The 26,778-nt window shown below is 34.5% G+C and overlaps 3 protein-coding genes across 4 annotated transcripts; 1 reads left to right on the top strand and 2 right to left on the bottom strand.

Moving 5' to 3' along the window:
* Window positions 1-328: 328 nt before the first annotated feature.
* Vps13d (vacuolar protein sorting 13D) lies at window positions 329-20,955 on the bottom strand. 2 transcript variants are annotated; one of them, XM_074252719.1, is made up of 12 exons: window positions 20,425-20,955; window positions 17,562-19,612; window positions 15,793-16,603; window positions 13,260-14,887; window positions 8,437-12,228; window positions 6,568-7,503; window positions 5,507-5,699; window positions 4,039-4,221; window positions 3,732-3,962; window positions 3,533-3,559; window positions 2,365-2,525; window positions 329-2,291 (listed from the first exon to the last, which is right to left on the bottom strand). In XM_074252719.1, exons 1-12 carry the CDS (start codon window positions 20,519-20,521, stop codon window positions 501-503), a joined length of 11,901 nt encoding a protein of 3,966 aa, XP_074108820.1. In that variant the 5' UTR covers window positions 20,522-20,955; the 3' UTR covers window positions 329-500. The 2 variants fall into 2 exon arrangements, with proteins under 2 accessions (XP_074108820.1, XP_074108821.1); XM_074252720.1 differs by lacking the exon at window positions 3,533-3,559 and having other exon boundaries at window positions 330-2,291; window positions 20,425-20,953.
* A 354-nt stretch (window positions 20,956-21,309) lies between these two features.
* Slv (sugar transporter SWEET1) lies at window positions 21,310-23,232 on the bottom strand. Its single transcript, XM_074252574.1, has 4 exons — window positions 23,092-23,232; window positions 22,930-23,007; window positions 21,851-22,133; window positions 21,310-21,722 (listed from the first exon to the last, which is right to left on the bottom strand). The coding sequence occupies exons 1-4, from the start codon at window positions 23,166-23,168 to the stop codon at window positions 21,507-21,509; spliced, it is 654 nt and encodes a 217-aa protein (XP_074108675.1). The 5' UTR covers window positions 23,169-23,232; the 3' UTR covers window positions 21,310-21,506.
* Window positions 23,233-23,436: 204 nt separating this feature from the next.
* Window positions 23,437-25,460, top strand: LOC141533600 (mitochondrial coenzyme A diphosphatase NUDT8). The gene is made up of 2 exons (XM_074252572.1): window positions 23,437-23,569; window positions 24,776-25,460. Exons 1-2 carry the CDS (start codon window positions 23,516-23,518, stop codon window positions 25,436-25,438), a joined length of 717 nt encoding a protein of 238 aa, XP_074108673.1. The 5' UTR covers window positions 23,437-23,515; the 3' UTR covers window positions 25,439-25,460.
* The last annotated feature ends 1,318 nt before the right edge of the window (window positions 25,461-26,778 follow it).

Raw genomic sequence — 26,778 nt, 5'->3', positions numbered from 1 at the left:
GATATAAGTATTGACATAAAATCACAAATTCCAGTTCAATTTTGAAGATAAAGATACAGAATCTACAAATTCAGGTCAAGAAATAAAATTAAGTAAACTAAAAGCCTAGTTTAAATCTTAAATTTTATTTACATCTTTATAAAAATTAATTTACACTCATTAATAATAAACAAAAAAAAATATCAAGTATATTTACATTCAAATTTTTTTGTTAATTTACATCTAAAGCGGTAACTGAAAATTATTTGGTATGACGAAGCAATAATATATATATATATATATATATATATATATATATATATATATATATATATATATATATATATATATATATATATATATATATATAGATATTCACATGTATTTCTATTAATGCATCCTTCAAAAACTCTACTATATAAAATATTATTTACAATAGTTAATTACAGTAAATGAATTATTAACCATTAATAACGACTTTGGATTAATAAATCACAGCGCTACGTCAAACTCACTCACTATTACCAATAAATATCATCAACAACACTGTCAGACATTAGAGTAAGACTTCTCTCTTCGTGCATGCCTTTCGCATAATTAACCTGCTGAGAGACCCTTTTAGCAATTTCATCAGTGTCGCACCTGACCCTCGGTCTCCTGAGAACTTCAGGCGCATCAAAACTCATCCCGGAGTCAATCCTAGACGTCAATTCAATATAATAAACAACACTGCCATTGCTTTCAATCTTCTGGGTCTCCTGACACTGGATCAAATCCGCGAGTCCAACTTCAGTGACAACAGTTTTGCTGCTGCCACAAATGATTCTCACGCGTTCATTCGACACCAGGACTCTCAAATTTTCCTGACCAGCACACAAATTCTCCCAAGCAACAAACAATTCATTGTAATTCCTCTCGTTGATATTATACAAGAACTCTTGGCCCTCTGCTTGCTGGGCATTATAGGGCGGCAGCAGCCCCGCAGGTCCACTAGCGACTCTCGGTAGCCTTTGTCTCTTAGGAATAGTCCTGTGAGCACTTCTGCTGGACTCTCTGATCGCCGTAGCAGCTTCAGTAGCAAAATCTAAAACACCAACAACAGGCTTAGTAAAAGTTCCCACAATGCCTTTCCCAAATCCGGCAATGAATCCTGGGAATCCCTCACTAGCAGCGCCATCATACGTCTGTCTTACGACACTAGTTAACCCACCCAGCATTCCAAAGCCTAGGCCTTTCAAACCCGCGACAAAATGATCACCACTGTGGACAGTCTGCGACCGGATTCGCTGTCTAGTTTCTTCATGACTCTCGTCCATGGTCACGCGGCCAAGACCGTCAGACAAGGACTCGGATAGCTTCGCAGTAGAGTTTGATAGTCCGTGGGTGACATTTTTAATCAGCGTTTTGACGTTCCCTTCGCGAATAAATCCGGACATTCCTTCGGAGATGTCATTGACGAAACCCAGAGGGTTGCCCAGGAAATCAACGCTGCCGAGGATCACCGCTGCTTGCCATTTCAGCTCATCTTTGTAATGCTTTATTATGGAATGAATGAGAAACTGACTGCTCTCAAAAGGATGTTTTTTGATGAAGGGCTCAAGTTCAATAGAAGCGTCTTCGAATTTTATAAGAGTGAGTCCTAGCTTCCGCTTTATCGACTGCAGAGTTCTTGGTAGCTTAGTGGTGGTCAGAACGCTTAGTTTCACCAGACTGGGGACCAGTTTTAAAAGTCCGAAGTAATATCTCTTCGCGTGAGCTGCAGATACTTCGGAGATAAATCTTTGAGCCTTGAAGTCGTTCTCATCGACGGGAGCCTCCAGTTCAGAGCGGTTGGTGCCTAGGAAGGCGGCTAGCTTCAGGATTAATCTTTCTTCCAGATGAACGCAGAGAGGTCTAATTGTTACGATCAGGTGCTTGTAGATCTCCGCGTTTTGGTTCTTGGAGGGAAGCTTCTCGAGAGAGATTTCGATGGCGGGTCGCTCGGCAGACTCAGGTCGGCTTGAACGAGAGATGTAGAGGACTGAGGTACATTGGGCCTCAAAGAGCTGGTTGTCAATCTGCAGGTCTGAGATCGTGAGATTGAGGGTCGAGTTTAAGGGAACTTGAAGAAGTTCGAAAGAAATTCCGGCTATGCGGGCGAAGAGAAGTTCCTCTACAGGACGACGAGAAACTACGGAGAGACCTAGGCCTGAGGGGAGACTGACTGTTAATTGGAGCTCTGATGATGTTCGGTCGGCCTCCAGTTGGGTTGGTCGCTGTGCTACTGCAATGTGAGACCAGTCTCTTTCTTCCAGGAGTGCGAAGGTCTTTTTCTGGAAATTTTATTCACGAAATAATATTAAAAATTATTATAAATGATACAAAATTTGGAGTAGATTTACTTACGCGTTCTTTAATGTCTAGGATTTGGAGAACGCGCGTTGGACCATCGGTCGTGACACGCACAGATAGAAATCCGGAACCGGGGCGCAGTCGTTGTCTGCCGACACGTTGCTCGATTGGTGGGGGATTGCAGTGGGTCTGAGGCCCCAGTACGGCTTCACTCCCTAGATAAGAGAAGATAAGTGTGATTAATAAGTAAATTTGGTGATATGGATAGTGAACTGGCTTGATTATCGCAATAAGCGGTGATTTATTGTGGTACGGATGTTATAAGGGCGCACTGATATTTATTAAGTTTATTAACTGGTAATAAATTCATGTATCTTGAAAGAATTTGGTTGTTTATTGAATATAAAGGAATATTTAATAACTATTTTTTTAAAGAAAAGTATTATATGTTTATTGATGATTAGGAAATATTTATTAAGAGTAGATTAATTTTTTTTTTTTTTTTTTTTTGAGGTAATATGCCTTGTTAACGATAAGATCATTCAAGAACAAATCATACCATAACTTTTTATAATAAAGAGACGATACACTATCTTTTGTTAACGTATTTTTGCAAACGATCAAGTGAGTTAGGATCTAGAATAACATATTTCAGGGGGCGTCAAAATCGGAGGCAGATACCTGAGAACCTTTCCTTGTAAGAATAATTTAAGTAAACAGTATTTTAAGCAGAAAAGCTAAAATTTATATCATAATATATGTAAAACATGTGTAATTTGAGATGTAAGCAAAATGCAAATGCTCAATGAGCATACATTGAAATAAATAAGTGATTAGTGTATCGTATCTTTATGATAATAATTTATGGTATGATTTGTTTATAAATGATCTTATTGTTAACAAGGCATATTATCGGAAAAATTAATCAATTATTAATAAATATTTCCAAACCATCAATAAATGTACTTTTCTTTAAAAAAATATTTATTAATAATTTATTAATTATTTTTTCATATGCTCTTATGTCTTTTCAAAGATATATTTTTCAAATTAACGTCCTTATGACATCTGTATCGCTATATCAAATGACAATACAAGTGAGTAGGTATCTGGATTGTATTTGGTTCAAGTATTAAGTGTCAGGATTGTGTTAATATTAATTAATAAATTAAAAAAATTAATATATAATATTTAATCCGTGAGATTATTACTTAATACGTACACATTTGCCAACGGGCAACACTGCCGCCTGTAAAAATTTATCGTATATTTTCTCTTTGCAATCTATTAATTAATATAACAATAAAAATGAATATAAATGTTTGTTTGAGCAACTAAGCCAACACAATTCAAACTTTATAATTATTTCCAACTGCTTAAAATCATTTAAAAAATAATTTATGGTAAATTTAAAAAATTACCTTCGTATAAGCCCATAAAACCGTCTTTAGACTGCACACACATATTTTTGTGAGCACAACAAAGACGTCCGTCGTCAGTAAACCTCCAGGTTTGCGTTGATCTGCGTCGAGGATCTGGTCTCCGCAGGGCAAGTGCACAATAATTGAATGGTTGAGGTGCTGGGCCTGCTATGTCCAGGACTAGGACAGTGTCTGGAGTTCTTGAATGTTTATCACGTGGTGGACTAGAACCTGCAGTATTTTATTTGTTAAAATTATAAACTGTAATACTTTTAGATAACTATAGCAAAAAATAAAATTAAACTACCTTCATGTTGAAGTTGGCCATCACCAGTCATTCTCCATAACTGTGATCTAGCTCCATACTGCTTTCGCCTCAGGGCAACCCAACCTCCAGGTCCAGCTTCCAGAACCAGTCTCTGGGTTTCTACGTCCAATGGATCCAGTCCATTCTCTCCTGTTCCCAGATCTCCGTCTATTTTAAATGTTCCTGCAATGAAATTTTTTGTAATTTTTGACTTACAATTCATATGCATTATAATAATAAACTGCAGTCACTATGTGACTGTCAAGAATTACGAATTATTAATAAAAGAATTTTAACTTGATGATTTTTCAATGATTTTAATTACAATATATAAATTGGGTACTTTTGAATTAAACATTGAAAATACCAAATGATTATTGAGAGTACCTTTGTGAATTACTACGACAAAAATTGCACGTACAAATCAGACAGTATTGAGAGTGGAAGTAAGATAATTACTAATGATAATGACAATGAAACTGAAGAGACTGCCAAAAGCGGTACAAATTTGTCCAGCCCAAGTTTCCGAATTATTCGTCCGAAATCAGTACCTGTCACGGATTACATCCTTATTATGATGCTGGTATTTTCCGTAATCGGTGTCTTTGTAGAATATTTACGGATACATTTCATAAATACTCAGGTACGATCTTTTATAAATTATCAATTATTAATTTTGTTTATTTTTATTATTCTCCAGGATATCTTGCCATTAACAAAATTTTTTATTCAAGTCCTTTTAAGTTTGTCAACTCTTCCGGTTTTATATTTAGATGACGCATTTACTCTAGTGAAGATTCAGGATTATCGAGTTTTAATTAAAGATTTTATTGGAAACGATAAAAAAGTTGACATTTAACATTTTATCTTTATACTTTGGTTAAAAATAAACTAATTTTTATAAAAACGTCCATTTACTGTCGTGATAACATTTTTTTTTTAATGGTTTAGAGTCTGTTGACTGATAACTCAAGGAGTTATATCGAGTTAAAATATTCTAAAAATCAATTTTTTTCATTTTTAGAATGTACTTATATTTGAGTACATTCTCTGAAAATTTCAAATCAATCTGACAAATATTCTTGAAGATAAATGCATTTTCCTAAGGATATTTCCGGGTGTGCGAAAGTAGGCGGGGCATATAAAAACGCGTTTTTCTCAAAAATAAGATCTCTGACAAACATTTCAATTTATTAGACTACTTGAAGTGAGAAATTTTTTCAAAATTCGCATTTTTTTATTTATTTTTTTTTTTTAAAAGCTGCCATTTTGTCAAAAATTATAATTTCGTCTATTTCTTTGATCAATATCTGCATTAATCTATCCACTAAATAAATTTTTTGAAATTTTCCATTTGATATAATCCAAACCAGATATATCTGGCTCACCGTCGGACACCTTCTTGTCAATTTTTCCTATCCTCTTATTTCCAAAGATTATGATTGAAATTAATTACTAAGTAAATTACCAGTAAATGCGATGTAAATAAAATTTTCATAAGTCAGTCCCCGATTTTCTCCCAGAACATTGAGATCATACGAAGCAGTCACGCCTCCTGGTGCAGTAACAATTAAATTAGCCGTCTGAGTCGGCTCATCAAGAGCATACGGTACCGATGAATGAGGTCTTACTGTCCATTGTAAATTATCCAAGACATCAGCCTGAAAAATTTAAACATTTATCATTATTATTTTCATTAATTGATTTGTTAATTACGGCATAATATATAGAGGTACAAAGCGCCTCTACATAGAACCAGAATAATACACAAAAAATAAATACAAAATTCAAATACAAAGATTATCAATAATACAGTGCCATAAGTTACCAAGAAAAAAAAATAAATTTATCTTATAAGTGACTAGTTCATAATAAATGAAATTTTTATTGATATATTTTCTTTTGAAAAATATATAAAAAAAACGGACAATTAAAAAAAAAAAAAGTTGATTATCACAATTTCAACAAATTTATAAATTTTTTAGAAAATTGTGTTACGTTCTGGGAAAATCCAAAATTTTTCCCAATTAATAATAAATTTGTTCTTTATAAAATGTTTAGGTTTTGACCTCGTTACGAAGTCGATAGACTTTTTTTTTTTTAATTGTTCGTTTTTTTATTTACTTTTCAAAAAAATCTATATCAAAAATATTAAAAAAAAGATAAAATAGAAATTTTATCTAAAAACATGAGAGCCAAAATTTTTTTTTTCAATTTTTGAAGGCAAAAAAGCTATCGAAATCTTTATTTTTTTCTATTACGACATTTTTTATCATAAATCTGCCGTAGAAACAAGCAGAATAAAAAAAAAATTGAAAATGTAATTTTTCATCTAGTTATGGCCGAAAATGGGATTGACTCCACTAGTAAATAATTACCGAATTTTAAGAAGTGAGAAACTTCTCTCAATATTGTGCTTTACACTCTATATAGTAATGGGTTAGTTATATTATTACATAAAACTAAAAAATGGATCAAAAAATATATTTAAAATTCTTAATCAAAATTGATCTAGTTATTTTTACTTACTTGATTAATAGTCAATGGAACTTCCGAAAAATTGTCAACTCTGATCGGCGGAGGCATAGTATTAGCATCAGTGAAAACAATAAAGTAAGTACTCTCCTGCAGAACGACATCAACCCTCAGGAAATGCATTTTTCCTCCACTATCTCTGATATTAATCGTCAGAGAATGATTCCCATCAATGATAATCCCACCAGACCACATACAGTTGGGCACATCAATGACCCTGACACAGAGAAGCTGATCTTTGTCCAACCTTGGCCAGTGAAAAGGCATGTGACAATCTGGCATAGCAGTAATGTAAGTAGCTTGAGCGTCTGGATGGCTCACAGTGGTGGTAAAACATCTCTGGGCCAGTTCCAATGTGCAAGATGACCTATTGTGGAGTTGGTACCTTGGAGATAGTGTCACCACAGTTGTAGCTCGGTATCGTCCTCTGGCAGATCGCGTTGTCACACCGATCAAGTACACAATGTCTGGTCTTCCGTCTCTCAGAGTGATTCTCAACCGGTGGACCTGCACTCCTGGTTGAAGATGGAACGGTTGTGACCACTGAGCGATTCCTTGTACGTGGACATTACTTCCCACTCGCACCGACAATGTACGGCTGGCTTCTTCGTCGCTAAAGGAAAATAACAGAGGAGCGACCATCCTAGCGCGTTCGTGTTCTTTGAACTGTCCAGCAGCTTCTGTTCCGACGCCTTCTTGCCTGAATACTAGAGGTAAACCTGTCTTGTTGATGATCCAGTAGGGCGTTGTGATGTTTATTCTTATACCCAGACCTTTTTCTACGACCACTGAAGCGTATAAAAATAATATTCTGCCTTTCGCATCTGTTAGCTTCATTCTGGAGACGTACGATCCGGATATTTGCCCGAGAATTAATGTTCCTGGTCCTGAATATCCATCAAGTTGAAATGCTATTTCTAGTTGTTCTTCCTGTAAATTGAGATTTGGTTCTTTAATTGAAGAGTTAAAATTTTCAAGAGTTTCATGGATTTAGGAATTTTTGTATCATGTCGATACATAGGGCAAAGGAACCAAAAAATCTAGTAATTTAATTTTATATTCAGTGCATCGACACTGCCATTCTAATACGTCGTATCTCACAAAATTTGACAAATTGACTTTTTTTTTTAAAACTGGAATCATAACAATATTATGCAAGTCATATTAAAATTTTAAAGGTCAAATAGTTTAATAATTATTTTTAAATAAATATTTTCATCCGTCGAATCCCATTTAATCAATGTTAAAAATGAATCGTTTTTACCGTCTACTGTAAAATTTTATAAATGTAGAATACGACGTATTAGAATTATAGTATCGACATAATTATCAATTTATAAATATACTTTAAATGAAAATTTGTGCATGCACATAAATATATGCAGTTGTAATAATAAAATAAAAAAAATAAATTCGTGTACAAATATCAAAAAGTTGTGAAAATTAATCATTAGAACTTCACCGCCTTTGATCAGTACATTTGTACATCAGTACATTTATATGAAATTAAATACTTCATAATCAATAAATAAATATTTCTCAAAAAAAAATTGAATGTCGAAGATTAATTATCGATCATTTTTGTCAGAAAAAGCAGACTTTCTAAACCCGTGATCTAATCGGAGACGATTGAAATCAAATTTGAAATTGAAATTTTAGCTAAATTATAAGACATAGATGAAAATTAACGAAAACTATTTTGGTAGAGAATTAAATTTCCTACAAGAAAAGTGTCTCATGATTTTTTCAAATTTTCAGTATTTGACCCAAATTTGTAAAATTTAATTTTCGCGTTGATTTTTCGACAAAAACAGAAATGATTCCGAATGATTTTGGTCATCCAATAATAGCACAGTTTCTTACCTTAATTCCATGTAAATCCGCAGTACTTCCCGGAGGAATCCTTCCGCTCTCTCCAGCAACCTGATAGAGTAATTCATGCGGCAACAGATTAATACACGTGACAGGTGGCAACAAAGTGATAGTGTGCGCAGGTAGAACAAAACTTGTAGCATCAGTCGGATAGTTTTCCCGCCTGACGGCGACACACATCTTGAACAAATTATTCTGATTCGTCCGACAAGTAATAATAGTCTCGACAATCTCCATGGGTTTCTTGGCCAACGTCCAGTCTATAGACTCCATGCAGTACTGGAAAACTTGACTAGGATGCTGAGGTTTTAAGCTCATCTGAACGTTGGTATGCGTAATCGGCACTGAAATAATCGACTTTGCCGGTACCTGGAGAGTCTTTGCCCCAGTTAATGATCCATAGCCATAACCGAGAGACTTCTCTAGCCGTATATCAACATTGTATGCCATTTTATTGACAACCTGCAATGCAGACCGTACAGTTACAAGCTTCCTAGCAGACCCTTCAAGCTCAACCGTAAAAACAACTCTGGCTTTAGTCACAAAACTTTCAACGTGAGTCACTGCAGAATTGGCATGCCTGAAATAAACACCAACGCGGTCAACAGTTACAGGTTCAACAGGTCTCCAGCCTTCAAGAAGCACCGCGACTTGATGGAGCCTTGCAATGTGAGTCGACTGATGCCGAAGTTTTCCACGTTCTTCAAAAGTAAAAGGAATTGTTTCCCCAGAAGCTACTTCAGTCCAAGTCCGGTCGCGCTGAATAAAGTCCTCAGAACTGAAACGCGTGTGTGAAACTTCAGCAGCGACTGCAATGAAAGTTTTGAACCACAACTTTGAACCTGTGTCATTCTTCAAAGCAAATGGCACAAAAGGAGATCTTCGTCGGTAGTTCTGGAGCTGAGGAACTTTTTGGTTCGCGCTAGAGTAGTCTTGGGTCCAGTTGTCCTTGACTTGCTTCATCAGCTCAACGAATGTTGACGTTATGTTCACATTGACTGAGTCCTCAGAATCAACTCGTACGTGCAATCTTTGGGAATTCAAATAATTGGTGACACTCTCCCACTGTACTGTGGCCTTCCAAGCTTCCAAAAAAGGCTCCCAACCACTGAGCACTCGGTTGTAGTAATCAATCCCGAAAGTTGCTTTGACACAAGCTTGTCCATCAGGAACTTGCTTAAAAGAAAAGTCTAAAAGGACTAGTTCCACCAGAGGAACGTCAGCATCTCGACAGTCATCAATTATGCAGATCCTCAAACAACTGGAATCGATTTCTATCACCTGGAACATTTTAGCATGATCACTAGGAGTCGCGTTCTGGGTCAACCAAAGCGCAGCGTCGTCTAATTGTCCATTACAGACATCCAGTGCAGCTTCACAGTCAGTTTCTGCGAATCCTAAAGCAGAAAGTTTCATGATGTGACTCTTTTCGTTAGCTGGAGGTCCTTGAGACTGCTGCTTGGCCCAGAGCGTCTGCTTTGGCAAGGAACTGAGCATCCTGCTGAACATGGTCACGTCGTGGTAACTTAGCTTGATATTCAGCGGCTGGAGTTGGATTTCCAAAGATTTTTCCTGGGTTAACTCAAAATTAGCACCCACTGGGTCGATTATAGACAAGGCGGTCTCTTCCTCCATTCCTAGGATACAAGAATACAGTTCGCAATGACTCAAACTACAAGACAACGGCTTTTCATCTTCCTGAGGCAATGATCTGTAGGAGAGAATCGCAGTGCACTTGAGAATCACCGCGTTGGTGTCCCAGAGTGAAGTATCTTCGACAATCACCAGCTCAGAATCTGTAATATTGAGTTTTAATTCAAAGGGCAAAGTATTTGTCACACTGTCATCAGTATCTACCACTGGAGCTGGACTAGGCTCAGGTTCCGTCGAGTTCAGCACCAAAAAGTCTCTGACTGCTTCCCACCAGTCTAAAATCGCAGTTAGTCGCATACTATGAAGTAAAATCGTTGTTGCAGCGTTGTTTTTCCGTCTCCGATGATGAATTTCTGCTTGAACACGATCGGGGATTCCCGCAAAGTTCTTCAATGGCTGGAGGATGCTGGTAAATACATTCGAGCGCTTGTTTACCGGCTCGTTTTGGAATCTTGTGTCGATAATAAGGATTTCTTGAGACACCAAGTCAATATCCTGAGACCCGTCACTCAGAGAGTCTAAAGTCAACCTAGATTTGATAAAATTAACGCACGCTAGAGCAGCAATTCCATGGTTCGGATGGAGCTTGACTGTCACGTTAACAATATCTAGAATAATGCAGCTGCGGGTCCAAACTTTCCCGGTTGTTGGTTCTTCAAAGTAGCTGCTGACATCTTGGAGATCATCTAGAAACATTCTGATGTCGTCTAAATTCTCACCTATATTATAGGCAAGCAATCCTCGCACCAACATATACTGTGTTGGGTCCATCGCGCAGCTCATCGTCGACAACGTTCCGTGAATACTCAAGTCCGGAATTTCACGACTGACGTAAATGTCGAGGTTCCGCTCGATCCTGAGGCTCAGGTGACACTTGTCCGTCAGCAACGAGGGACCAAGTCTGCTGACGTAGAACCCGCCGATCAGAGTCTGGTTGTCGGACTCAGCGTCGCTCTTCACCCTGGTAGCCGTGTACACGTCCATGTTCACCAGCTCCAAGGACATCACGTCCAGCAAGCACTGGGAGTCTTCTTCAGAGATGTTGAAGGAGTTTGTAGCAGTCAGTTCTCCTAAATCAAGCACCAGGAGTTGAGAACTTCTGGAGCTGACGGGCAGGAGAATTATCGGAGCTCCGGCGTGGAGTTCTAGAGACAGGCGAGTTGCTCGTTGCTTCTGGATCACTACGACGTCTCCAGCGCGAAGGTTGTTCATTATGTCTCGGAGCTGGGAAAAGTGACGGAAGAAAGCTTGAAGCTCAGCGACGAATCTTTGGGTATGAACGTAGTGGACTGCCGACATCTGGAGCTTCAATTTAGCGTCGTAGAGAAGTTTATGGGCGTCTTCGTAGCTGGAATACTGGAAGTTCAAAGCTTTTCTTCCAGAAGACAAGAATCGCTCGCGGTAAAACCGACCGTGGGGGGTCAGGTCCAGGAGAGACATTGACCCCAAGGATCCAGAGACTTTGGTCTTACCTGAAGCTTTTATTATCCTGGTACTGGCGTTGGAGATGTTGGCTTTAGCGATCTCGCGGTCGGTGCGGGTGAGAACTAGAGTTAGAGAGCGGACTTCAATATCAACCTCGGATTTAAGGTCGAAAGTTTCTTGGACCTCGACCTGCGGTTGAGGAGCCTCGTGGATGGTAATGTGATGGCTGGGGTTAGTACCAATGCCGAAAAAGTCCAGGACAATCATCCAGGACTCGACGGAGACTATCAGGTCCAAACAGTTGAAGTCAATGCTAACAGTCTTGTGGCGAACTGGACGTGCTGGAGAGTCAGGATCCTCAGGGTGGATTTCTGTCATGGTTATGCTGATCAGGACTAGGTTCTCTTCGCAGGTCATTGCTCCCGGAGATGGTGGTGGAGTGTTTGGAGTGCCGACTAAAGATGACGCTTTTCTCCAATGCGCTGGTACAGTTCCGTACAAGGCGAAAGTTTCTAATCGGTCGGGGAGACTTCCGCGAGAAAAGTCGCTTCGCCATTTTCGGCAATTGTACGCGAAGTCAGGGCAGGATTTAGAAACTCCTAAGGGTAATCTTGCGCGAGTGGGCGCTGATGATTGCATCATGCAGCGGTGTCTCGACCCAATTGGGCAGAGCAGGTCTTCCATTAGAAGCGATCTTAATGATACCTGGAATAATAAAAAATTTGCTGGTTAAACTTTAAAATAAAATAAATTATTCATAGCAGCAACCTGCAGTTACTATGTGCCGAGATTAACCGATTATGAGTAAGAAAACTTTGGTTTAATGATTTTTGGATCTCTTATTACACTATACTTTTTAAATAAATTTTGAAAATAATAGTGCTATCACAGGATCAATTACAAATCATTTAATGGACAAATGTGACTGGAAAAATTTATAAAAACAAGAAACTATTCAAAACTCTTTTAAAAACTTAATATTGATAACAAATAACGTTTACCGCGAAATTCGAATTTATTTATAACTACTTCAAAATTTATCATAATAAATTAACTATTTCTAAAAAAAAATATGAATAATTAAAAAGGTACAAATTCAGGTCATTTAAGATAGTTGTCATGGTTAAGGCATACCGTCAGAAAATTCTAAATTTTTGCATACTTATTAAGGACATGATGACACAACTACTCTAAAAATTTCAAGACGATTGACCACCTATAACCCGAGATGAATTATCCTAAACATTGGATATTTAACATTTATCGCATATACTCTCTGTAGTTCTGCACTAGTTTTTTAATTGTAAAAAAAAAAAAAAAAAAAAAAACTAACTGTAAGAAACTTAGAAAAAACTGACAGTTTTTTAATGTATTTGTTTTGAGTTTAAAAAAAAATAAAAACTTTTTGACCGTCTAATTATTTATAAATAACGTATTAAAGTTCAACAATTTATAAAAAAGTATATATCTACGGAGTCGGGCAGAAAAAGTTGTATGGGTTGCGTCTCCACGGTACAGTCTTGAGTAAAAAATGATAGATTACTTAGCTACAAGCTCATATATTTTTGTGGCGCGATAATCTCTAAACTTTTGACAATATTGTACCATGATAACTGCCTTGAAAAACTCATTTTATCATGTAAATACGCTGGAGACCAAATTTTCCTTATTCCCTTAATTATATAGATTACTTGACCGATAAACTACTAATTTGAATAATTAAAACATAAAATTACCTGAGTAGTAGATTCATGTTTCGAAAGTTTCTCGTATTTAACCACAAACTCCTGCATTGAAAGTTCAACCAATGGCTGCTCTGAATGATCCTGTTTCAACTGTATACAAAGTGTCGGCAACTCGAATAGAACTTTCAGTAATAATTCAAACGAGGACTCTTCAGTTTCCTTTCTCTCAGGCTGAATAACCTCTCTAGAAGGATGCGGGAACGAGAAAACTGCATGAACCGTGTCTAAAAGCTGCTCATACTGCGTCCTGGACAAAGAAACTTTGAGCGGAGTCGTAATAACTCCATGAACCTGAAAAACCGGGTCCAAGAAAGCAGCAACATCTTGATCAATGAAGAAACAGCTTCCATGCAGCGAAGTCGCTGCATTAACCTTCTCAATAGTTATCTTCAGCGACGTATCATGAAGAATAGGCCTTCCCGAGTCCTTGCAGCTGTAAGTGTCCTCTGCACGAGGTGGCAGAGCAGAGGTAGAATTTCCCACCCGAGACGTCACGTCCAGAGAGTAAAGATTCATATCGCGGACTTCTAGACTTGCAGTTTGGTTTGCTGTCGGGTCAGATGACGGTTCATGCTGTAAAGACATTGTTCCCAAGTGAGCAACAAATACTTGGAGACTGTGAGATGCCCTAGGAATCACCAGGACAGGGCTATCTAGGACAACATCAAGCTTCAGCTTCAAAACTGCCGGATCGCTGTCAATGATTGACACACTGGGAAGTCTCTTTCTCTGAGGAACGCTCCAGTCTTCAGTCTGGACCAGTCCAATAGCCATGTCAGTAGCAGCAGCACCAATTGACCTCGCCAGGTTGCTCATGTACTGTTTGAATTCGTCTGCGCAGGAACGAAGCTCAGAAATGAGATGCGGAGCGTGAGTGTACCAGACACTGCCAACTCGGATGGAGATGTCTGTCTCCACGATCGGGTTTTCCGAAGATGACAGATTCAAACTTGTACGACTGGCTGAGAATCGGAAAGCTTCCAGTTGATTCAATGAAAAATGCTCTAACGGAGCACTGGTGTGTGCTGGGTCTGCTAAAGGATCGCGACCTACACTGATGATCCGCTGGTGAGTCTTTCCAATTAGGGTTTGGTCGAGGACTTGCAAGCCACCAAGAGATCCCGAGATTGAAGTGTTGCTGGATAAGGTCGCTTGGATACGAGCGTCTGACATAGTCGCGGTTGCTATCTTTTGCCCGATCAGATGACTTTCATGCATTACTGCTCGGAGAAGCAAGACGTTGAGACGGTGGAAGTCAAAGGTTATCTCGGTACGGGTTGAGCTGCCGGAAAGCGACTGGCTGACAACAGAATCTTGGCGAGTGATTTTCTTGTTTTTTTCTTTGGAGGGTAAGACACGGTGGATGAATCCCACTAGTTCGACGATTGTTTCTTGGTTCGCGATTATGTCGAGGTTGTTAAACTGGATGTTGGCTACTCGGAGGTTTTCTGGAGAGTCTTCGATGAGGGTCAGCTCGATTACGATCAGTGCTTCGTTGTCCAGCGGCTCGATCCCGCTGAGGGAGTTGTTTCGTGGAGACATCAAGTTTTTTACATCGTGGGCTAGGCTTGAGAGCGCTCGGGTTAAGGCAATTGGAGATGTTAGGCGGCGGGAAAGACCTAGAAAAATGTGGTGATATTTAAAATTTGAAATTTTTATTTTGAAGTAGATTTATACTTAATATTATTAGAAATTATTTTCTTTGATAAAAAATTCAGGATCTAGAGATTGAACCAATTATATTTTTATACCTTTTTTAGTTAACCATACAATGTTTTGCATTGTTCTGAAATTATCAAGTATCTACGTAACAAAAAATTTGGATTATTATAATAATGAAAGAAAAAAAAAAAAAAAAAAAACAGAATTCGGAAATCAATAAATATATAAATAAAACGTGATTAAAAGTTGAAAATGAAAAAATTTTTTACTTGTAAACAATAATTCGTTTATCCATACATCTTGTAAGTTAATATTAAAAACTCTGATCCCATGAAAAAAATATATGTTAAAATATATAAATAACACATTCAAAATTTAAATAATATATATATCAAAGTAGATTTTTAATCACTAATTTTTGTTCGATTTTTGTATGTATATCTTATATTTTAAATGCAACTTACATACATTAAAAATATATTATCATATCGATATTTTTAATACAAATTGAAATATATTTTTATTATTCAAATATTCTTTATATATGTATTCTAGGATACTTATATTTCAAATGTATTACAATTGTTGTTAAAATATCAATGAAAATCGGCCAAAAATTAGCTATTAAAAATATATTCCCATACTTACATATTTATATATTCTCAATATATGTTCTAGAAATTTTTCTATAAGCTTATGACATCTGTTTTTTGATAAATATAACTACTAAACCTTTTTTTTTGCCACATATACACCTAATGATGCCAAAATAATATTTCAAAACGTATGATTAAATATAAAATATAAACATATTATTAATCTGGTCTCTACATCTTTAAATACAATAAAAACACCAACTTACCTGGATCAGGTGACCCTGGAGAAACTGGTGACGTCGGAGAAGTAGGTTCCGAGTCTCTCAAGCTTCCCGATACACTATCCATACCCACATGTTTATGACTAGCAACTAGCAGTTCAAAGTCTGGACCATACTCTTGCATTGCATCGACCAGAAGCAGCCCATGAACAGACAGCGAGACATTCATATCAGCCAGCCGCTTGCTCATCGCAGCTCTGACTCCAGACACCTGCAATTCCGCGACACTACGTCCTCGACTCTGCAGCTCAAAAGTCATCTGGTCTATAATAAACTGGACCATCATGGCGTGTAACATAGTCTTATCACTCTCCTCCTTTTTCGGGCTCTCCGGTTCGCTCATCACAAGTTCCGAGGGCTCCCAGAAGGTTGATAGTAACTGGTACATAGTTCTGATAGCTTCAACCTTCTGCTCGTTGACATGTACCACCAGCCTCGGAAGATTCCCAGACACCGTTAGCGACGGATACTGGGGGTCCATCGTCGATACAACGCGCCTTTCAATCTGCAGAGAAATATTAAACCTCTCCAGCACATGCAAAGTGCTCATGCCTCTCGTTCTCGCGTGTTTCCAATTGTCTTTCACCTTCCCCACAAGAATTTGCAGGTCTGAAAGGTCGATTGTATACTGGTCGTACAATTTATGGTGTAATGCAGTTTCTGAAATCATTTGGTATTCTGCTACGCTTCCATTTTCTTGAGAACCTGGTGGTGTTGAACAAGGAGTCTGAAATCTCTCATCTTCATCATCATCTTCTTCATTTTCCACTTTTTTCTCTGTCTTTATACTCAGACACTGCAAAAAAAATATGTATTATTAAAGATTTAATATTATAAAAAAATTAATTAACTCAACAGTGATGGAAGAATTAATTATTAACTGTTAATAAATTTATTTATTTGGAAAAATTTGTTTGTTTATTTAATACAACTAATTAGTTAACTATTGATAAATATTTTTCGGAAAAAAAGATCATTCGAAAATAATTAAAGGGGATAGCTACTGTGACGAATCGAAAAAAAAAAATTTATTTATTGCTTTAAATCACAGTTTATACATTCAAAATTTTAGATCAAAATTTCAAAAACTTTCGGAGTTACTTAGTGAGAGTAAGTAGACCGACCGTTTTCGGTCAGCGCTCCGACGAAAATGTCGAATCTGCTAAAAAATGAATTGAAACAGTCAATAAAAAAATTATTAAAGTCATGGACATCACTGGAGATAAGGAGGAAGAACGCTCATGTGGAGATACCATGAGCGGAGAGTAACGTAAAGTAAAATAGACTAAAAACTTTGAACGCTTTTTTTTCAAACTGTCTTTTTTCAAACCAATCACATTGATAACTCAAACAAACATCAACTGATTATTAAAAAAAAATTTCTTTTTGTTCATATTTATAATGGCTAAGGTTGCACAAAGCTAATTTTTTAAATTTGGATTTTAAGATTTTTTAAGGCTCTTTGAATCCCAAAAAAAGGCAAAAATATGAAAACATTTTAAATCGGTTGCCAATTTCGTTCCAAATCAAAATAAAAAAAATTAGCTACGTGAAATAATAACCACATTCGTACAGATCATAATGTAACTAACTATCCCTCTTTATAAATATTTATTAACAGTTAAAAAGTTGTGTTTAATAAACGATTTGTTACCTGTTAATGAATATTTATTAACAGTCCTTAAATGTTAAAAAGTTACTTATTAAAAATTAATAAAGCCTATTAAAAATTAAAAATTGTTTATATCACTTACTTCATTATCCTCATCACTATTCGGGGATCCAGGTCTTAAAACAACTTTCTTATCTGCAAAATTATTTGTCAAATGCAGTCTTCCAAAGTCCACAACAACAACAGCTGCCGTAGAGTCGCTAAACTTCTCCACCAGAAGAATCTGAGGTGCTGAAATATTGAACTTCAAATCCCAAGACGACCTGTACACAAAATCTCCTTCCAAAATCTGTTCCCAATTTTTAATCAACTGCCGTCGTGTTCTTCGTTTCATGGCCTGAAGCCTTTGAGTCGAAGAACTTTTATGTGGCTTGCTGATAAAATCCACCAGCCACTTAAAAGCCAAGGGATTATACACGATATCCAAAGACCTGGTAGTCAAATGCAGCGAATGATCCATCGAAACATGCAGCGGTTTCTTTTCATAAATTAACTCAAACAATTGCTGGCTCGGGAGCTTCTCCGAGGAAGCTCTCAGTCTTACAGATGATCCAATAGTTTGTGGCTGGATCAGTATCGGGAACATCGAATTCTCCGTCAGAAAGTCATGTAAGTATAGCGCTCCAAGACTGATAGAAAATTTATGAGACCCGGATCTTGGCCTCGACTCATAGCTCAGATTAACACGCTCGCACTGGAGTTCCATAATTATTTTGGTTTCTTTGATTTTGGTTCCATCTGCATTTTTCTCTTTCTCAGAGCACAAGCTGATCGTTCCTTTGTTCAATGTAAAGTTAAACAAACCGAAGACAGTATCACGTCTTAGAAGCGTGTTGTCATCAATAGTATCCGCAAGAACATCCAGCAATTCTCCATCAAATGCCGAAGAATTCGCCGTCGTAGTTTGGTCGGGAGTTTTCGAGTACCAGCCCCACCACTGTGGAAACCACTGGACCAAAATCCCTCTAGCTTCAGGGTTAGATGAAGCTTCAACAGGTTTTGGACGAACTTGAGCCATCGCAAGTTCCCTGAGAACTCTAAGATCATCAAAACTTCGCTCAAATTCAAATTTATCCTTAAAAGCTTTGACGTCTGGAGTTAGAATCATCGTGGGAGTGTCTAAAAGCTTCCTGATGGCTTCTACATAAGCGAGATTATCTCTACCTCGATCCAGAACATCTTGCCAAGTCATCCGAGGCTTTAAAGAGTCTTTTCCTAGATGACACCGAGCTGCGTACTTCCACCATTCTTTAGGACTAGTTCCAACAGGAACTACAGGTCTGCAGCGACGTTGACGACGTCTGTGGTCGATATTTTCCAACCCCCGAACACACTGGACCATTTGCTCGTACTGAACGTCCGTAAGGGACAGTGGAACCTGGTCCAGCTGGAGATTGACGACAATTCGCGGCTGCAAGACAGACCTGAGAGGTTTTTCCGAGCGGTCGCGCTTTACATGAGCTCGAGCGCTTACTGGGGATAGAACGAATCGAGCAGACTTGGTATCTGACATCGCGACGGCTAGATCTCCAAGGGAGAGACTTCCAAAGACCTGTTCTGGGGTCAGCTTGTCCCAGTAGACTGACAGACCGTCCAGTTGCATCAATTTGAAGCTCGCGTCGTTTGAGTTCCATGATGTCGAACCGGGAGTCCATGAAGCGTCGCAACTTTGAGCTGACAGGGCTTTTATCGTGATTCCCAGGGCCACTGGACGGCTGGGTCTGGTAACGTCTTCAAAGCGCAGATGGACGTCCTTTATGTTGAGCTGGAGATTTTCTATTATGTTTGTCACCAGCGAAGTTCCGTAGTTCATCCAGGAACTGTAGCTGGTCGCGTAGTACCCGGCGTCTCGCTCATTGCTAGCTCGCCAGCGCGCTTCTAGAGCGTCCAGCCGGCTTTGCTTGTATTCTTGAAAGATTTGTTCCTCTGCTTCTTGGTCATAGTCGTCGAGGTTTATTGGAGAGGCTACCAAGTACAGTTGCTCGATTGCAATCACCCATGAAGCTGTTCTGATTTGACGGACGGGGATTTGCAAGCGAACTTTACCGATGAAGCCAGCTTTTATTTCTATGGGCAGACCGATGTGGCGTAATGCTTCCTTCTTTAGTGGCAAGTTTTCTAACTCGACTTCACCTGTGGAATATTAACTAGTTTGAAGTGCGATATTATTATTCTAAGAGACCTGTCTGTTGTTTTAATTTGAATAGATTGAAAGAAAATTATTAAAAAAAAAAAAAATATTTTTGATTCATAATTAATTTTTTTTTCGTAATCAAGGAAATATTTTTTTTTTTTTTTTAATTAAATATGCCACTGAAGTTGACAACTATTAAAAATTTTTTATAATTTTATAGCAATGAAATTATTATGAAAAAAATTTAATAAAAAAATTCCACATCTGAAAATTAAAAAAAATTAGTAGTGAAAATTTTTAGAAGCACTTTCTTCAGTGTAATTTAATTGGTATAAAAATTAAAAAAATTAACTGTTTTCAGCTACTTAACTTCAGTATCATAATTCAATAAAATAAAAAAATTAAATGTCATTTTAAAGGAAATTAATTTTAGAGATGAAATCATCAGAATATTTAGCACAATTGGAACGAATTAAGTAAAATATAAATATTCAAGATAGCAGTCATCTGTCATCTGTCAAGCTTAGTTTTTAAATAAATTGATTAAAAAATAAATTATTGCAACTTTGAGTAAAAATTTAAGTTTTCTCAAATAATTTATATAAAAATTTATCTAAAAATAAAAAATCGCTCATCTGCTGCTTCTGTCATTGATGCGTAACGTGCTTAAAGTAAGAGTACTTTTACTGATCACCGTTCTGTGAAATTGTTGGTTAAGGTGATAAAACTGAATTAAGTGAAATAAAATAATAAAATTAATAAATAAAGAGTTTAAAATATTGATTGTTAGTAAATAATAGTGATAGGTTACCTGATAGTAGAGCAATACTAAGTTGGTCAGTGTTTAAATTTTCGACATATTTTCCTAAATAATTGTTCAGTACCCAGGCTACTAGGCCCTCTAACATGTTTAATATTATTAATTACTTGTTATTTTTATAATTATTATAAGTTTTTTTCTTTATTTATTTAGTCATTTTTCTAGCGTGGAGGTTAGAAAACAGACACTTTAATTTTTCGGGCGATTGTGAAAGTTGTCAGTAGGTTCCAGATTATTTTTTATATACTTTGATAGTAAATAAACATCTTTTGCACATTATTATGTTTAAATAATTCAGCGATTTAGTAATAACAGTATTATAAATAAACATTGTTGGCTACTTAGATAAACTACAAAGTTCGATTATCTTTTTCTCTGCAATACTTCGGAGTTTCGAAACTATATGCGCGCGCAACTTGAAATGGCGGACTTAGTTTGCGCGGTAAATTTTAAATAAATAATTTCATATAAAACTGACACACTTGACAATTATTTTATTTAGCAGATATTTAATAATTTTTAGAATTTTTTTTAACAAATAAATTATCGTAAAAAAAATTAGAAAAAAAAATCGACATTTAGAAATGAATAAAAATTTAAAATCTAATTTTTTAAAAATTACTTTTTGAAACTAATTTTTTTGTTACATAAAATTTAAAAATTCTTTAATGACTGCTAACTTTAATGTCATTTTTTTTTAACAATAAACTAGGTCTAGAAAATTGTCTTTAAAATGTTGAATTTGTAATTTTTTAGAATTTCTAAATAAGGAATTTTTTGAATGAATTTTTCTTGCTATAATTTATTAATTAAAAAATTTATAAAAATGATCAGCGTCCCTCAATTCCCAATTTCAGTGTCATCAATAAATTCATACGTTATTTATTTTTTTTTTATTTTAATAAAACATAATTATTAATGTACAATTTAAAAAATTTTTGTAATTGTTACAAAAAAAAAAATTTAAGTACTACACTTATTAAAAATATATTTTCTATATATGTATATATATACTTTTTTTGTTGATATATAATAAAAGTCTATGTTAAAGTCAGTGATAAGTATAATAAAATTTAAACAAGACGAACTTCGCCGTTTTTCTTGCTTGGATAAATAACAAACAGCGACAGTTGAAATGCTGACAAAACACAACCAAGAAAATTTGGCAACTGGAGATAAGGGTCGTCTCTAAGAACTCCGTAGGCGAACCACTGGCATGAGACGACCAGAGATGATATTATCACAGGAAATGGCAGGCTATCAGCGCTTTTATGTTTTATTACATGAGCCTGTAAAATTAATTCAATTTTTTTAAACTTGTAAAATATTTTTCCAAGCGGATTTTTGTCAATATTTTGATCACTGAATTTTTTCAAAATGATGATTCTAATAAAAAATAGATGATAAAACAGTTTACCAGCATGGTCAGAGGAGACGCAAAAAACAAAATCGTGAACCCGCAGCTTAAAATTCCAACATGTTCTGTCGCTAATGATCTATCTTCTTCAACGATACTCCAGGAATAAACAATTGCGATAAATAATACTGCAGATAGAAATTGCCTTAATATTATTGTTTTTTTAATACAGTACAGCGTATAAATTGCGATGTAACCCAGCTGTAATAACACTCCGAATAAGTTGACAATGATAATAAAGAAATCGTTTATCATCCAGCCGTATCTTAACCAAAAGCTGCATCTGAATATTGATTTATGTTTAATAACAAACACATTAAATAAATCAATTTTAATAAAATATATTTCAAAATTTTTAATTTTTAATTTAATTTAAAAATTTTTATTTTCATTCACTAAATTAGAACTAGCAATTATTTTTTATAAATTGCACTTAGTTTTTTTTACAAATTAAATTTTTTTCTAATATTGTTTTCGATAAAAAAAATTCTCAACATTTTTAGATATCGGCTAACTTATTTTTCATAAATTTTGTTACTCTAAAAATTTAAAATTTTATGTAAATAAAATTAGCAGACACCTGATTATTTTTCTTCTAAAAAAAAATGATTGCAAAAAAAAATTTTTTTTAATTCTCCATCTAGAAAATTTTAAAAACTATATATGCAATTTTTAAAAAAAATTTTTTTTAGTTTTAATTCTATCAAAAAAATTTTATCAGTCGGCTAATAATTATGATAATGAAATTAAGAAGGATCTGATAAGTTTTGTAAATTTTTTAACAAATAAATTATAATAAGAAAAATTAATTTAAAAAGTTCCATCTTTAAAATTCTAAATGCAATTTTTTTAAACAGTTTATTATTCAACAAAAATCGAAAATCTGTCAAGTACCAGACAATTTTAAAATCATTAATAATTATAATACTGAAGTTAGCAGTCAGCTGTTAATTTAAAAAATTTTTTTAATAAATTAATTACAATAAAATTAATTTTTATATCTGTCAACTTCTGTGTCATTAATAATTTCAGTATCGTTAAATTTTTGTCATTAAAATCAATAAATTAAAAATACTTACGACATTAGACAAGTAACAAATGCAAATCCAGAAGTATCTCCAGTGGTGCCATTGATAATGTATTTTCTACAAACTAATCTAAAAAATAAACAATATGTCTATTAGTACTAAATATAATTACTAAGTCAAAATTAATAAAATAAAAAATAAAAAATTACTTACGTGCCAGCTAGAAATTGTAATACTGTACATATAGATGCTGACGTTGCTAAAAAACTTTTAAACGCTTCTGAGAACATTTTTTATAACATGTTAATACATAAATTTTTTTTGTTTTGTTATAAACCACCTACGATTTTAATTAGCGCTCCGGCTACCACTATCACATTTTTAATAGCCGATAACTCGCGGAATTTTTATCAGCGAAAGTGAAAAAAAAAAAATATTATTATAATTTTATGTTTAGCCGTAGTCTTGTCAAACTGACCACTGGGGTCGCTGAATTCACTTCAACATGTCTCGTGGTGGACTTATTTATGTTTTGCAACGGACTTGTGTAAAAAATAATAATATTTTTACTTAGTATTGTATTGTTGATATTGTATGTTTATTGTGTTTTTATAATAAGTAAGAGGTAATTGTTGCCATGACGATTTATAACTGCTCTCTGTTTCTGTTTCGCTTGCCTTATCGACAATTTGTAAGTTGAAAAAAAAATATTTTTTATGAGATAATGATATCATTTTGCTTGGTCGGTATTTTCAAGAGAATTTATTCGATTGATAATGAGGTTAGCTTGTCGGTAATAAAAGAACCAAAAAGCGGGAAATTATTTTAATTAATTTGTAGTATAAATTATTAAAGTTTTAAAAAATTTTCATTTACTTAGATGACATTAAAGTTAGCTGTCACTTGACAATTTTTTAATTTTCTTTAATAAAAAAATTTGTTCTGAAACATTATTTTGAAAAAATTGCATTTTTAATTTATTAAAATTTCTACAAGTACTATTTTTTCAATAATTTTTTTTACTATAATTTATTTGTTAAAAAAAATTAAAACAATTGTGAAGTGACAGCTAAATTTAATGTCATTAACTTAGCAGATAGTTGATAATTTTAAGAATTTTTGTATCAAATAAATTATAGTAAAAAAAAATTTATAAAAAAATTGACATTTAGAAATTTAAAAAAACTACAAATGCAATTTTTTAAAGATAATTTTTTGGAACAAATTTGTTTGTTAAAAAAAATTTTTAAATTGTCAAGTGACAGCTAACTTTAATGTCATTATTAAGAAATAAATTTTAGAAGAAAAGTACTATTTATTATCAATTAATAAATATTCACTAACAGTAAATTAATGTTTATTGATGATAGTGAGATCAATATATTTTTGACAATTTTTTTCTATGTTTATAAAAAATCAACTATGAAAAAAAATTATTTTTCGAAAACTTGCACTTGTAATTTTTTGTTCATTTCTGAATGCGCAATTTTTTTATTAAAAATTTTTCATATAACTTTTTAGCAGACACTTGACAATTTTTCGATTTTTCTTGAAAAATGAACTTGGCCTAGAAAATTATTCATAAAAATGTCATTCATAGTTTTTCAGTGCTTCTAAAGATGAAATTTTTAAATCAAATTTTCTGGCTATAATTTGGTTGGCAAAAAAATTCGAAAAATTATCAGATGTCTCTTAACTTCAGTGTCATGGGCCTAAACAAAATTTTATTGACACTGAATAAACATTTATTAAATCATTTAATGTTGAAAAATAATTTGTTAACAGTTGATGAAACTTATATAAAAAAATCCTTCTATAAGTGAATAAATTCCAAAATTATTAATTAAAAAAAAAAAGTTCAATTTTACCAAAAAATTAATCAAGTTTTTTATTTCAGGTAAGAAAAATAACCACTCTAAAAAATTCATCCGATAAACTTCACCCTAATGTAATTCTAACAGAAGAAAATAAGAAAGCGTGCATCTCAAGACTAAAACAACTGCGACCTATGAAGATAAAGGACAATGAAAAAAAAGCTGCTGTGCTGGTACCGCTGTGTCTGCATAATAACGAATTAGGATTGTTGTACACCCTCAGATCATTTAAGCTGAGCACCAACAGAGGCCAGGTGTCGTTTCCTGGTGGAATACAGGACAGTGAAGACAAAAGCTACGAAGAAACAGCGGTCCGCGAAACCTGGGAAGAACTAAGGCTTCCCAGAGATAAGGTAGAAATCTGGTCCCGAGGGAACTTTGTCGGCAGAAATGACGTCGATGTGATGCCGGTGGTTGGTTTTGTTGGAGAAATTGACCCCAAAAAACTGGATATCAACCCCGAAGAAGTTGACAAAGCTTTTGTGGTAAGTTTGAAGGACTTATGCGACTCAGATAAGTGCAGGTACACTTATTTTAAGAAAGGGTTTCTCTTGCCGGCTTACACGGGTGGTAAGCATCGAATTTGGGGGCTCACTGCTGTCATCACTCATGTTATCATGAAGACTCTGGTTCCTGAGGTTTATAAACATGAGTTCAGGATGCTACAGCCTGTTAAAGTGTCGTAGGAATTTTGTATCATTGGTTTCAATAAAAAATATATTTTTTTATAATTATCATCTTCTTTATTGATCAACTGTTTTTGTTTAATTTTATTTTTTAGTTATTTGCAATGCGGTCGAGAGGACTTATCGTCAGAGAAAATTAGTTCTGAGATGGTAGTTTATAGTGAAGATAAAGATGGCGCTACCTATCCCATTTTTAGGAAAAGACAAATTTATAATAATAAATTCATAAACTGAGAAGCTGACAAAACAAATTTATAAAATGAGTTAAATAAGAAGAAATTATGATTGTTTTCTTCACGATTTATAATTTTCACACCCATAAAATTAATATTTGTAATTTTTCGAATAATTACATAATTTTTCTTCAAGTTCATAAAAAATAGAATAGTTAAGAAATGTCAATTAAAAAAAAAACAACTGTTATGTAAAAATTTTTTAATTTATGATAATTAATTAATTTTACATTTGAAGTGATTAACAATATTTGGTCCTAGTGTGTTAGGATAATAGACCGGGAACTTCCGAGTTTTAATTTATTGAGAATGATAGGTTTCATTGAATAAATAGTTCGTTAGGTAAATTTAATAAGTATATTATTTAAACTAAAAATTGGTTAAATTATAAATTCATTACAAATAATACAAAAAGGTGAAATCTAATATTTTCTTTCATACAATGCGGTTTCAAAATGTTAAAATTTACAAATTAATAATTTTAAATTTTACCTGGTACAATTGGTGAATCTTGTTCTTTTACTTTTCGTTAATTTAATTCACTTCACAACTTTACTTTATTTTACAATTGGTTGTATATAAAAAAAAAAAAAAAAACAGAATTAGTCGTAATCTATTGATGATGTTAACACTAGATAGGTCAAAACACGAAGAGAGCGAACACCCAGCAGCTTCCCGGGTCCGAGATTTTTACGGGCCCTCCGTTGTCCATTGGAGGGAGAATTGAATACTCTCTCTTCGGATGTGTCGGAAAAATGCTGCGGTGGCGGTTTCCCCGTATTTTGATGTACAAGTATAGATCACAAGTTATCTATTATACTTGTATGCTTTTACCTACTACACATTGTACAACGATACTCTTACTGGTACACTTATGTTAATGTATAGGCGCATCTATACACACACAAATGCACACGGAGATCTTAATGTTACTTGTTGTTTAACATATGAAAATTTTTGAATATTAACATTTCTTAAATTAATTTAATATTTAAACAATTTCTTCGAACGATTTTATCAATAATCGGATGATTTCTTTTTTGTGATCGATAAAAATTTTAATAAACAATTAGTCAATTCTTTTTAATAATTAATTTGTAATTTTTA

This window comes from Cotesia typhae, unplaced genomic scaffold, assembly GCF_013202065.1.
Source record: "Cotesia typhae breed Kobodo isofemale line unplaced genomic scaffold, CoteBio_Ctyphae scaffold_121, whole genome shotgun sequence".
Taxonomy (NCBI): Eukaryota; Metazoa; Arthropoda; class Insecta; order Hymenoptera; family Braconidae; genus Cotesia; species Cotesia typhae.
Note: the sequence above shows the minus strand (reverse complement) of the source record. Positions and strands in the feature narration are given on the sequence as shown.